Here is a 12,799-nt window from a genome sequence, read left to right as displayed (position 1 = left end):
CTCTCGGTAACCACAACGTCTATCTTCTTGACCTCGTCAATCTTACCCCCGTCAATCTTACCCTCGTCAACTTCAGATTCATCTGACTGGCTGTAGGCCATGCGAAGAACACGCTTCATTTTGCCTTTGGATGCCTTGGCAATTGGGCGCGGTTTGACTGGAGGGTAGATAATCATTAGCTATGTTACGAGAAAAATTTGATTGAACATAGCTTACCCTTGGTCCGCTCATCAGATGGTCCATCCCGAAGTCGTGCTGGCGCCACAGCTATCAGCCTTGAGTCAAATAGAGTCAAGTTAGAATAAAGTGTACTCACTTCCAGGTTCCGGTGATGCCACCACACTAGATGACCCCACTGTCAATGGGGACAGAGGACCACCCTTTGTTGGAGAGATTGTTGAGGTCGGCATGGGAGGTACTTTGCATGGTTTCGTCTGAGCCCGTGTCCCTTTCTTCCCCGCTTTTGAAGCGTCAGTCTTCTCCTCGGATGAAGCTAGCTTCTTCAACGCACGCGACGTGTTTGTGGCCTTTAGTTTCCTCTTTTTCCCGCGCGCTTCTTCATACTCAGTATCCGACTCTTCAACAGCCTTCTCCTCGGTTGAAGTCAGTTCGATAACCTCGCTCTCTGCTGCAGCTGATTCCGGCTTTCGAACAGTTTTGACTTGGCGTGGGTTTGGCGGTACAACAACTTTGAACGGGCGCAAGGGCAGTGGTGCAGGTAGGTCTAATCGTATGGTAGGTTTTCGGAACTTGGGAGCTGCAGGTACTGCCGGGCGATCGTCACCCAAATCATTGTCATCGTCATCATTGGAGGGTCGAAAAGGTGCCTGAGGTGCCTTATCAGTGGCTTTCTTGACTTTCGTAGCTGCACCGCTAGGCTGGAGACGAGCTGGGCCGTGATAGTCAGTATCGCCATTAGCAAATAGTCGTCGAGCGCCATCATGTGACCATTCAGGTGGTGGCGCTATGCCAGTGATGACTGGCCTCTCAGAGGCCATCACGGCCGCTACATATGAGGTTAAAACCTGAAAGTTCATAGTATAACGTAGACGAAACTCACCTCGGTGCACCTTGTCAACTTTGATGACTTGCATAGTTCCTGCCTTCAACCCATCTACGAGCGCTGCAATTTCCTTCTGCGTCAGTGCTCCGATGCCCTTGTTCCTTGAGTTTTCATTGTGAGCTTCACCGGGCAAAAGGCACTTATGGGCTGGATAGCCTCTGATACAGAGGTTGGCATCAGCAAGGGCGCTGGACATGCCCTTCCAGGGAAAATTTTTATCCCAGGCGCACTTGCCCCCCAGTTGGGCTATTCGTAGTTTAGGTCAAATGGATGAAAGGAGTAGCGACGTTCTAACGTACCAACTTGTCTAATAAGTTCGAGTTTGATCCATTTCAAACCGTCATCCCGTCCCTCGGGAGCCTGAGATTGGTCACGATCATGGTTCAGAGTCGAGTTTGGGGTTGAAGGGTCATTGCGGGTGCCATCGTTGAAGGCATCATCCACCGCAGTCAAAGATGTACTATTACTGTTTCAATGTAAGTCATAGCATAAACATAATTTATCTTTACACTTACTACACGTGCGCCTTGAGATGCCCGACGATGGCATCATCGCTCGCGCGACATCGTGTCTCCCAGAACTGTATCTTTAAGTATACATCGGGACGTAGAGCACAAAAAAACTTACCCCTACAGCGCCTGGTGTATTATACGAATGGCCAAGGGAGCCATCCTCGTTGACCACTTTGCCGCAGAGAACGACAGCCGCTTCAAAGCCAAATTTAACAGCGGCAGACTCAAGCTATGATGACGACATGAGGGAATGAAAGAACATCGGGTGAAAAAACATACTATTTGTATCACTCTTCGATAATGTTTTTGGAACCCCTGTCCACGCTGGGCTATCGTTTGAGGCGAAGATCCGAGGAGTGATGCCTCCTCGTGCATTAGCAGGATATCTTGGTAAGAATCAGAATAAACCTCTTTGAATTTATCGTAACATTGAGTCCGCACGGTTGCACCTATAAGAAACATTAACTTCCTGCGCAACAAGTTATAATATGACACCTACTAGGCGTGCCACCTCCAGCGGGAGCTTCTCTGCCGATGCGCGCAAGCTCCGTCTGGACATGCTCTTTGAAGTAGTTGGCATATAGGTTCCAATAATTAGTGCCGTTTACGGTGCGTCCACGACTCTTCAGGAACAAGTTGATTAATTGAGAAGTAGGGAGCGTGGTGGATGCAGATAGTTCGAGAAAGCACCGCTCTACTGCAGCAAACCCGGCTTCTAGTGCTGCATTCAACTCTGCAGACCTGCGTCCAGTAACCGTAAGTCCTTCTTGATGGGTCACCGGCTCGTGCTCCTCGGGAAAGCGTTCATGAGAGGCAGAAGGATAGCCTTCTAAGTCCATCTGCGAACTAGAACCGCTCAGCAAAGTACCAATAGTATTTGTCGAGGTGGTGGTGTTGGTCTGGCTGCCACCATCCTTGAATGGTGTTGGTGGAATGACGTTTGTGGTTGGGAGGGGAAGCGGATGATCATGAGATGATGACGACGATGGAACTGGCTGAAGGATGAACGGTGAGGCTTCGCCAGAAAAATCCTCCGTAAAGCCAGAAGGGTATTGGCCTGTAGCATGAGGATCTAGTGAGCATGCACGAGAAGCCATTGGTTGACCCGACGAACTCGCAGGAAAAGTGTAACTTGGTGGAGGTGCTAGGCGCTCCATGCCCTGTGCGGTGAGGTGATTTTGCGATCCTCCAGCTAAAAAAGACTCAGACCCCATCATGCTAAAAGCGTCAGAGTTAGAGTCTATCCACGCGCGTTGCTGGTCCATGGAACCAAAAAAAACATCCTGGAGCTGTGCAGGGGCCGCTGGGGCAGGAAATGGTGAGGCATGGCGACTACTAGCCGCGTGGACCATTGGCGATGACGTTTCGCTTGTTAAAGTGCCACCTGGCACCACATGAGGTAGGTCTGGTGCACCAGGGAGCGCAGATATGGGATCTTGAGTTCCCATAGTGCGGTTTTGATAGGCCTGGCGGCGGCTAGATGCACCTTTGACAAGGCCGACGTCCCGCGCTGTAGCTTTGAGCTTACTCCTGAGTCGCGAGGGAGTCAGCTCAACAGGGGGCGTTGCGCATCGACGGCCGCCGCCGAACTGCTCTTGCATGTAATCGAAGGTATCGGGGGATAGACCCATGTAGCTCGGGTGAGGAGACGACAGGTCATCTGGGATGTTTTGGGTCATGTCTACAGTATGTAGTCAATGACAGAATAAATATGTGAGAGGGCGCCGACTTACTTGTACAATATTTGCGCAAGATATTGCAGAGTGAATCAGATAGGAAATCGGAAGGGGCACGAACAAAAAAGAGCAGCGCTCTGATACTTATGAGGCTGATTTGAGCTGATGCGGACTAAACAAGTTAGAATGGTATAATAGCACGGAATTAACAAACGTAAGACATTGAAATTTGTTCGGATAGGTAACCAAGGCCGACAGGTTCATGAGGGTGCGAGTGAGGCTCTAGTGAGGCTCTAGCGAGGCTCTCATGAGTTCGACAGGCTAACAAGAGGGTTCAGAATGAAGTGAATGAGAATAACATTATACATGATGCCAAATGACTCACTTTGCAATCAAATATTCGAGCTGGCGGTTCCGTTGAAATGGGTTCGATCGTGTTGTTCAGAACCAGTGAAGCTAGTGTTATTCTGTGAGTACATTAAGAAGTGAAAGCAGGAGACTTACCGGCAGATACCCAACCAAGACAGACAAGTTCATGAGAGTGTGAGTGAGGGTCTCAGGAGGCGCGAGAGGCTAACGAGAGGGTTCAGAACCAAGCAAATACAGATAACGTTGAGCATAAGGGTGATGCGAATATACATAATATCGAACAATGAGTGAAATCATGTCGTTCAGAACCAGTGAAATTAGTGGGATTCTGTGAGTAAGTTAAGGAGTGATGAGGCAGGAAACTCACCGGCAGGCACTCCTATATTTGCAGGATCCCATCATGATGATCACGACTCGAGTACGAGATTCCTGAATCCTGAATTTCGGATGTTAACTCCTGGAGCGATAACAACTAATAGTAAGTGTGACCCAAGACACCGGGAACTGCACAGGCATCAGCGATCAAGCGTGGATAAGCGCTCAGGATGGTTGTATGTAGAAGCAGCGAGATATCAAATATGCCGAGTGGAGGTCCAAGAGGCTACAGAAAGGCCGCGAAATGAATATCATCTTGCGGCTAAAAATAACATTGACGAAACCGTGGGTCTACTTCTGTTGCCACGTCAGAAATTAAAGTACGAATTCGAAAAGATTTATTGTACTAACATGCTATCTACATCATTTGAAAACATTAATATTCGATTATTTGCTGTTATACCGTCTGAGACGCTTGGCAGGCCGATGATCGCTCTCACTAGCATCTGACTCCTCATCTAGAGTCTCATCATCAACATATTCAGAAGAAGATGCAGACCGCTCGACGGCAGCGATTGGTGGGATGAGATCCGTGGTGTGAGCGATGGACGGTGTTATTGCTTTGGAGGCCGCTCTAGAGGCTGGCCAGGGTGGCAGGCGTGATATGGTGTGAGTGGTGGATGGTGGTATTACTTTGGAGACTGCCCTAGAAGCTGGCCGGGGTGGCGGGCGGGATATCTCTACAAAGACCTGAACATGACGATGAGTAGGTGATGTGGCAGGACGAGCAGCACATGTAGAAGGACGAGCAGCACGTGTAGAAGGACGAGCGGGAGGTGTAGAAGGACGAGCAGGAGGTGTAGAAGGACGAGCGGGAGGTGTAGAAGTACGAGTGGGTGGTGTAGAAGTGGGAGGTGTAGAAGGGGGAGAGGCAAGACGGCGAGGACCCTTGCAATCAATGTCACCATTAGCAAACGCACGTCGCCCGCGGGAGTAGATCGATCGATGTGAGGGTGCTTCTCCAATAATAACTGGGTCCGTAGACATCATAAGGCGTGTGCGAGCAGCATCATTCGTCACGGCTCGAATGGTGAGGGTGCCCATCTTGAGCGCATTGACAAGATTGATACGATGAGGAAGGGTCAGATCATGGACGCCTTTGCTCCGAGAGAGCGTAGGTCGAGTCTCGCCGGGCATCAAAGTCTCGTTAGGGTAGTTGACGAGGCAACATCCGAGCCGAGCTAGCTCCTTGGGCAGGGTTTTCCAAGGGAATTCGGTTTGGGTACGCCCACGCAGGGTACCACCGACAGATGCTGAAATAGAGTCAAGATCAGTGAAAAAAGGACGCAACAAACCTTACCAACAAGCGCCGTTAGGCCACCCATGATACAAGGAATCCCGTCGAGGGTCTTCCATCCGGCATCGACTTGGATACTACTAACTTCTGGGTCCCCTGTCATCACAGCCGTGTCCACAAGCTAGAAGCGATCAGTAGAATCCACATATGAAACTGACTAAGGACTTACGAGGCGAGTGATAGTAAAGGAATGCGCGTCTGTCTGCGTGGCAACGTCAACAAAGTGCGAGGACTGGGATATGGTTGCGGTCATTCTGCAACGGGATACAGACAAGGTGCAATGTAGATACAGTTGATCGATAACGTGAAAAAGAGGCCATGGAAAATTTTGGAATGCTAAGTTCGGAGAAGCCTCCTTCAATTTGGGTAGCGCCAAAAAGCTACGACTTACCAAAAGTGTTAAATGAACGCGGGTTAGTAGGCCCAAGAGGGTTAAGTGTTTTGCCCAGGTTCATAGAGGCTACTGGGAGGCCTTCTTGAGGCTATTGGGAGGCCTTCTTGAGGCTCCTGTGGGGTGGTAATGGGATTCACTGTGGAAACGAGGTTAGAAACCGCATGAAGCAACATGACTAAAGAGGACACATTGGAGCTCCACCTTTCGACACCGTTCGCCACCCGGCACACCAAAGGCAGTGACTGTTACTAAGCGAGTATGGTGGAACTACATGCACAAAAGGTTGCAGCAGATGCAAAAATCGCAGGATGGTATAGTGAGGATGCTATAGCAGCATCGGTCTATTTGGTTTGGTTGAACTTTCGACATTTGTCATACTGTGACAACACATTACATAATATGAAATATACTAACTAGTATGGCTCAGAGGACTTTCTCCGAGTCACCGGGAGTGATTGGTGAGCCAATGAGATTGAAAATACAAATCGCACTGAATTTAAAAGACAAATGGACAGGGATTGACTGCCAGCCAAGCTGTCTGGACTGGTGTCGTCGACTTCCACAGTACGCCCGATCATGCTAATGCAAAAATAAAGGCCAGAACTTCGTGTTTGATGGCTGTATTGCGTTCTGATGGGTAACAGCCTACTAACAGGATAACATCGCAATATGAACTTAAGATCAAGTTTGGTCTTCACACAGTTTAAACCATTTGCCCACTTGCCTGGTCTCTATGGGTCGCAAAGCTAAGTACTTCACATTTGAAGAGAAATCGGCAGCTGCACGGCGACATAAAGCATCATATGCTCGGTCAGAACAGTCAGTATTTTGCAATCATTTGTTTTTGTTAATCATATGTCTTACAGAGGTAAAATTGTTCGACAAGCTCAGAATGCTCGTGCATATGCCAAACGTCATGGTCGACGTGGGCCTCATATCATATCTGGGGATCTGCATGATCCTCGAACGTCTTCACTAATCCGATGCTCAACCTTCTCTCTTCCCGATTCCTATCTTTTTCATCAATCTCTCGCCGGATCCAACTTGATTGATCAATCCGATCTCTTGCAGTGGGACAAAGCCCCTCCTTACAACTCTCCAGCTCCACCTGACTCACCAGAGGAAGACCGTTTCACGCAAAACCTCTTGGATGTGATGCATGGCCGTCACTTGCGCGCAGAAAGGGAATCACATACCCACCGTACAGCCATGTATAGCATGGGTGAAATCTCCAAGATTCTGAAGGAGATCCGAGAAGTGCGTCAGCGGTTAGTTACAGGTTGGGATGAGCTTCATGCTCGTGTCAGCAATTTGCAGGCATGCACAAGACACAAGGTCATGGCCGAATGCTATCGCCAATGGGTAGCGCGAAGGATATTGAATTATCAGAGGGAGGACGATATACTGATTACTGGGAAGAATCCATATATGTAGACCTTGTACTACTGTAACTCGAGAGAGCTGGTAATGCAAGAACCATAGTCCGCATATAGCGTCGCAGATTGTCCATGTCCCGCTCATGTAGGCCTGTTATGTGGCTGCCACGTACAACGGCGAATATTGCAGCCAATACCCATAGGCCACAATCAAAGTCATTATTCTGAAGACGTTTGATCTAAATAATACATCATGTCAGATTAGTTAAGAAAGCCAAGCATGCAACTCACATTTAACGGTCGAGCCACCCACCCTTCGAGATCAATATGAACATGATGGCCGTGTTGACGCGCAATTGCAATGAACCGAGCAATCAATCTTATTATATGCTTTCATATCAGGTGCCAATCAATCAGATGAAAAGGATACTTTAAAATTAAACTCACTTTGACGTCACTTTGCCAAGGCGTCCTATCACCCATGCTATCAAAAAGGTAAAGTTCTTTGGTCGACAACTGGATGATGCACATCACCCAGTGTCCAATGCCTGACGGACGATGAATTGGAAGAACCCAGATATCTTTTTCCCAATAACGAATCCACGATGTGTGGCGCCAGATGATATCGTCTGGGGCATTATAACGAATGCGGGGAAGATCATGAGTGGAGAGCATCGCGCACCGTGTAGCGGAAGTGTTCAGCTGAGAGTACCACAAGAGAATGGCGCAATTATTGATACATATATCATTGAGGCGTGCAGTAGGAGAACTGAGTATACCAATGTCTTTCGGCTCAAACAGTAGACGAGGGATTCCATCGTGCGAAGGTCGTATTCGTGCAAAATTTTTAGCAGGGTCAAGGACATCTGGCTCTTGCAATGGGACGCAGAAGTCATCCACAAGGAGATTCTATGACATGTCAGCGTCAATTCCTAACAATAAAGATAAACGTACATCAGGAAGGTTCCAGCAAATCACGGCATTAACTTCGCGCCCATAATTTGTTGAGTCATCGTCATCTAACTCCAATGCCCCCATCTCACCCTCCAGGACATCGGCAAGTGCTGCTTTTTCAGAATCGACTTGGGGGCAATGGTCAGGATCAATGATAGGGAGTTCATCACCACCCTCAGAATCAGGCACTACCAGCGTGCTAGCATTAATCCAGTGAAACATCATGTTTGGCGAGCCTCCTGAGAGGGTGGTCGCAATGGCCACTGCCTTGCTGACTTCGTTAGTGAACCGTACTGAAGAAGCTAAGCAATTTGACCATCGTGTTTGAAGGCGAATAAAATTGGCATGCCGTTGCTGCAATGGAACAGCGAAAGGCTCACCTAAGGATGGGTGAGAAATGGAAGTTGAGAAGATAATTAACTCACTCTTCGGCGACCGAAGGGCAAGTTCAAGCGCCGCCAACTCATTTCCAAAGAAGCGGCACAAGTTATCGGCCTCAACGCCCAGCCGAACCTGCTCCTCTCGACACCGGTCACGCTTCAGCAGTGCACGAATACCATCTCTTATGGATGTGTCGTCTAACCATCGTGGAACCTCTCCAAGAGATGGCGTAATCCATACATCCTCCATCAGTCCTGGGTCAGAACGTAGTTCCGCAAGTTTGGTGGGAAGGGGTGAGGGCAGTGGAATCCCCCAGGATGTATCATACAACGAATCAAGCCGCTCGCAGTAGGAGTTGAATCTCCTGATAGCGGTCATTAGTGCAGGCTGACGCTTTGAAATTGCTTTGCGTGTCTGTTGATGCAGCTTGGTGCCTGGAAGAATCTGATTAATCATTGACTAACAAAAGAGCACGATCTTACCTAACGCTTGCTGGACGCCACCTACTGCTCGATCAAGTTTATCCCACTCAAAGAAACTTGCAATTGCACGTTTACGAACGTTCATCTTGAGATCGCGTGCCAATAGAAGGATGCGAACAAATTCGAGATTGATGCCATGAAGCTCAGGGAACCTGTCATGAACGTTCAATGAAGAGTAAAGAGCCTCGACCTTGTTCATCAGGCGATCGTGTCCCCTCTCTAGACTTTCGAGAGCCTCTAGAGTATCATCTGAAGCCATATCTTTCTCCAACATCGTCCTGGCAGTTTGCAATGCTTTGTCTGAGGTGTCCAGATCTGCCTGGAGAGCTAGGACAGTGTCCAACTCCTTCTTGAGGCGGGCGGGTGCATCTTGCGATATCATTGAGTAATAGTCACGCCATTAAAAATGTATAAAACCTACGAGCACGGATAGATAACTGAGAATGCCTTTGCTGCAACCACTCGGACTGCAATTCTTCAATGGGAACCCCACATCGATCTAGCGCGTCTTGGGCTGCCGAACCTTGTTCCTTGATGCCCCGTCTGAGGCGTCGTTTGATCCAGTCACCAAGGTCAATTCGCATCTCTGAAGCTATAGCCACTGCTTGCCGATCGATTAGCCATAAACGGCGTTGGCGCTAAGCAGTGTTTTAAATGAATTAGTTCATAATGGAAATAATAGAGTACATACACTAGAAGTGCGCTCAACACCTATCAGTCGAACTAAGCGAGACCAAAGGCGTTCGGTCCCTTCGCCATCGGATAAGCCAAGACCCACACATATTCGTGGATTATATACGAGCTGGCAAGCCCACTCATGCCCATATGCGTGCATTGCAGTGGTTGCAAATCGAAGGCGTGAGGTGATACTTATGGGAAGAATGTCATACTGTAAATAGTGTAAGCAAGTAGTTCCGGCCAGGATCATAACGTACCTTGGAGAGTGTTCGTGCCAAAACACAGCCGATATCGTAAAGAGCTACGACAGTAGCTTCAGGCGGAAGAAATGAAAAGAAGTGGTGAAGTAAAGCTACTGAATACTTCTGCTGTTCTCCAGGTGAGTCTATATTGGCAAAAAATAATGGGATGTCATGACGACAGATAAGGGCCATGATTCCAGTGTCATCAAAGCTATCCATAGCGGCTTTCTGTTTTTTGCCATCAGCAGCCTCATAAGCATTCTCACATTGGTCAACGGCTTCGTTGGGGACGAGGGGCACGTGAGACTTCACAGGTCGCTTACGTTGAGTGTCGATATGGCGCCCAATTGCGTCAACAAAGCTTTTGGGCAGAAAATAGGTTGGGTCATAGAAATTTGGACAGTCTCCAGCAGCACGTCGATGACGGTGATGGAAATTACCGTCCATTGCAACGTGGATGTCACCTCCTTCATCTGTGGATCTACCATGGAGTATACCTGCAAAGCAAGCAGGACACCGTTGCACTAGAAGGGGTGCGCATTGAGTGAGTGAAGGCGAATTTGGGACTCGAGAGGACACTTGAAACTTTGCTATATGATCACGATGTTGTTGAACGACCATCTCAACTTGGCGCTCAACTTCAACTTGCAGGATGTCATACCATTGGACGGCATAGCCGAGGCCTCGGCGGAAGGGGTCCTGTATAACTTCGCCCTGAAACACTGATGAATCAGTAGTGATATAAGTATGTAACTGATTGTTACCTGGGCATCAGTCATCTGGTAACCCCGCCGGGAATAATGATTTTTGAGCGCTGATGCGAGTGCGTTAATCGCGTCACATGAGCGCTCAAACAACGCGCGGTAGAATGAAAGCAAGTCAACAGACACAGCCATCCGAGGCTGTGAAGGCGCGGTTGGGAATAGACCATGGTGGACGAGGACCTGCTGGAGAGTCGAGCAGGTACAACTTAGTACATCTATAGATGTAAAGCCTAAATAAATGTCAGCAAAAATTTGAACACTGCAAGATATGGGCTGACGATCGAAAAATAAACACATCATTGTTGTCCGTTTCGGTGTACACGAAGGCTCCCCACATGCAGATATGACTGGATGTATAGTTTCCAGTGCTTTGCCCTGTGTTCGTCCAAAGTACCGGAGTACCGGATCAACAAGGGTTGGTATGAGTGCAATCCAGTTTTTATACAGTGAATTAGTGGGTTGGTCTGGTATGATCCGCCGTTTGACAGACGTTACTGAGATCTCCAGAGATGGTTGTTCATCCACGTCTTCAGAGTGGAATTCAACAAGATTGTCAGCATCCATGTGTTCCATAATCACAGTATCAGGTGGTGCAGCTTGAACAGATAACTGCAGGTGTGGTTCCTCATGTTGCGACTTCATAAGTCGCTCCATTGCATCTAAAAGTCGGCGGCGCTTCATCTCTGCGCCAGGCAGCTCAACATATGTTTGGGTTTTCCGTTTGTCTCGAGCTTTCCTTGGGCTCACAAAGTGAGAGCCTAGGCCAGAAGATGCAAGTTGAGCTTTGCGAGTGCGACGAGGCGTCGAGGAAGACATGGTGAGGGAAAGAGAAGAACTTACAGTGTGAAACAGGGAGGAGCAAGGCTCCCAAGCTCGATGCATTGGAGCCATGGGAGAGGCTGGAGGATTTTCTGGAGGGGTACGAGAGGTTTTATGGAGGATCAGGAGGGTTTTCTGGATGCATGCGAGGGTTTCCTGGAGGCACGCGAGGGTTTCCTGGAGGCACGCGAGGGTTTCCTGGAGGCACGCGAGGGTTTCCTGGAGGCACGCGAGGGTTTCCTGGAGGCACGCGAGGGTTTCCTGGATGCACGTGAGGGTTCCCTGGAGGTGCGCAGTGCATGCTAGGAGGATGTATTATTAATAGAGTGCCGTTTGAGCCAGACATGAGCTTGCGAACAACCAGCTGGCACAAACAAATGCTTACTAAACGAGCCAAACGCGTTCTCTGGATGCACATCTTCATTTGCGTGTCCTCATCTTTTCTCAAAGTGAGAGCCTAGGCCAAACAATGCAAGTTGAGCTTTCCGAGTGCGACGAGGTGTCGAGGAAGACATGGTGAGGGAAAGAAGAGAAGAACTTACAGTGCGAAACGGGGAGGAGTAAGGCTCCCAAGCTCGGTGCATTGGAGCCACGGGAGAGGCTGGAGGGTTTTCTGGAGGGGTACGAGAGGTTCTCTGGGAGGATCGGGAGGGTTTTCTGGAGGGTGCGAGGGTTTTCTGGAGGTGCGCGAGGGTTTCCTGGAGGTGCGCGGTGCACGCTAGGAGGATGTGTTATTAATAGATGGCGGGAGGGTGGGTCTCACAGACTACTTTCCCACAACATAGAAACCGGGTCTGAAAGACCATTATTGGTTCCGAAAAGTAATGCCTGAGGTGTAATTTGTAAACATTGTAACACAGCGGCTGTCAGTTGTGTGTGCTTAAATAGTAAACTTGGGCGTAACTTGAACGAACAACGAGAGTGTTGATTTTCTTTCCACAAACTTGACGCATGATGGATGATCCTACTGCTTTGTTCGTCGACGCTGGCATCCAGGCATCTAAGGTGCGCAACGAGTCGAGCTCCAAATAACTCTGATTAACCCTTACGCCCAGTACTTCAATGGTACGGAGCATATCTAATGTTTTTACAGATATCGTGGCTGACTGAATACTCAGTTGGAATGTTTGCTATTTTAGTGAGCGCATTAGCTGACTTGAACTCGGAGATATGTGATGCTGATGTCCTTACTTAGATTTTTGATTATCTCATTACCCTGGAGACAGAGGTGCGTGTAGTGCGCTGATTATTGAATTATTTGATGACTGTCCCAAAGTCACAGTGGGTCTGGCACCGCAGGTGGAATTTCGTGCGATTTGTGTTCACTGTATCACGATACTTGCCATTTTTCGCCGTTGGGATGACATTCACGGGTGAGCTACACGTGTTCTGACTCGCTTTTTGTGACAACCCTCAC

General features: G+C 48.7%; 4 protein-coding genes across 4 annotated transcripts; all 4 read right to left on the bottom strand.

Moving 5' to 3' along the window:
* Positions 1–1,854: 1,854 nt before the first annotated feature.
* Positions 1,855–2,324, bottom strand: F5891DRAFT_898238 (uncharacterized protein; the record flags this gene model as incomplete). The annotated part of the gene is made up of 2 exons (XM_041373407.1): positions 1,855–2,024; positions 2,087–2,324. Coding segments are annotated over 2 exons (408 nt in total), but the record flags the coding sequence as incomplete, so codon positions are not given.
* A 2,058-nt stretch (positions 2,325–4,382) lies between these two features.
* On the bottom strand, positions 4,383–5,545 carry F5891DRAFT_989044 (uncharacterized protein; the record flags this gene model as incomplete). Its single annotated transcript, XM_041378045.1, has 3 exons — positions 4,383–5,248; positions 5,296–5,413; positions 5,462–5,545. 3 exons carry the CDS (start codon positions 5,543–5,545, stop codon positions 4,383–4,385), a joined length of 1,068 nt encoding a protein of 355 aa, XP_041216601.1.
* A 4,844-nt stretch (positions 5,546–10,389) lies between these two features.
* On the bottom strand, positions 10,390–11,379 carry F5891DRAFT_968519 (uncharacterized protein; the record flags this gene model as incomplete). The annotated part of the gene is made up of 2 exons (XM_041376301.1): positions 10,390–10,793; positions 10,842–11,379. The coding sequence occupies 2 exons, from the start codon at positions 11,377–11,379 to the stop codon at positions 10,390–10,392; spliced, it is 942 nt and encodes a 313-aa protein (XP_041216600.1).
* Positions 11,380–11,494: 115 nt separating this feature from the next.
* On the bottom strand, positions 11,495–12,165 carry F5891DRAFT_1201016 (uncharacterized protein; the record flags this gene model as incomplete). Its single annotated transcript, XM_041368859.1, has 3 exons — positions 11,495–11,664; positions 11,925–12,100; positions 12,146–12,165. 3 exons carry the CDS (start codon positions 12,163–12,165, stop codon positions 11,495–11,497), a joined length of 366 nt encoding a protein of 121 aa, XP_041216599.1.
* Positions 12,166–12,799: the final 634 nt, after the last annotated feature.

The sequence above is a fragment of the Suillus fuscotomentosus genome (genome assembly GCF_016647785.1).
Source record: "Suillus fuscotomentosus strain FC203 chromosome Unknown F5891scaffold_270, whole genome shotgun sequence".
Lineage (NCBI taxonomy): Eukaryota > Fungi > Basidiomycota > Agaricomycetes > Boletales > Suillaceae > Suillus > Suillus fuscotomentosus.
The sequence above is the reverse complement of the archived record's forward strand: the minus strand, read 5'-3'. Positions and strand labels throughout refer to the sequence as shown.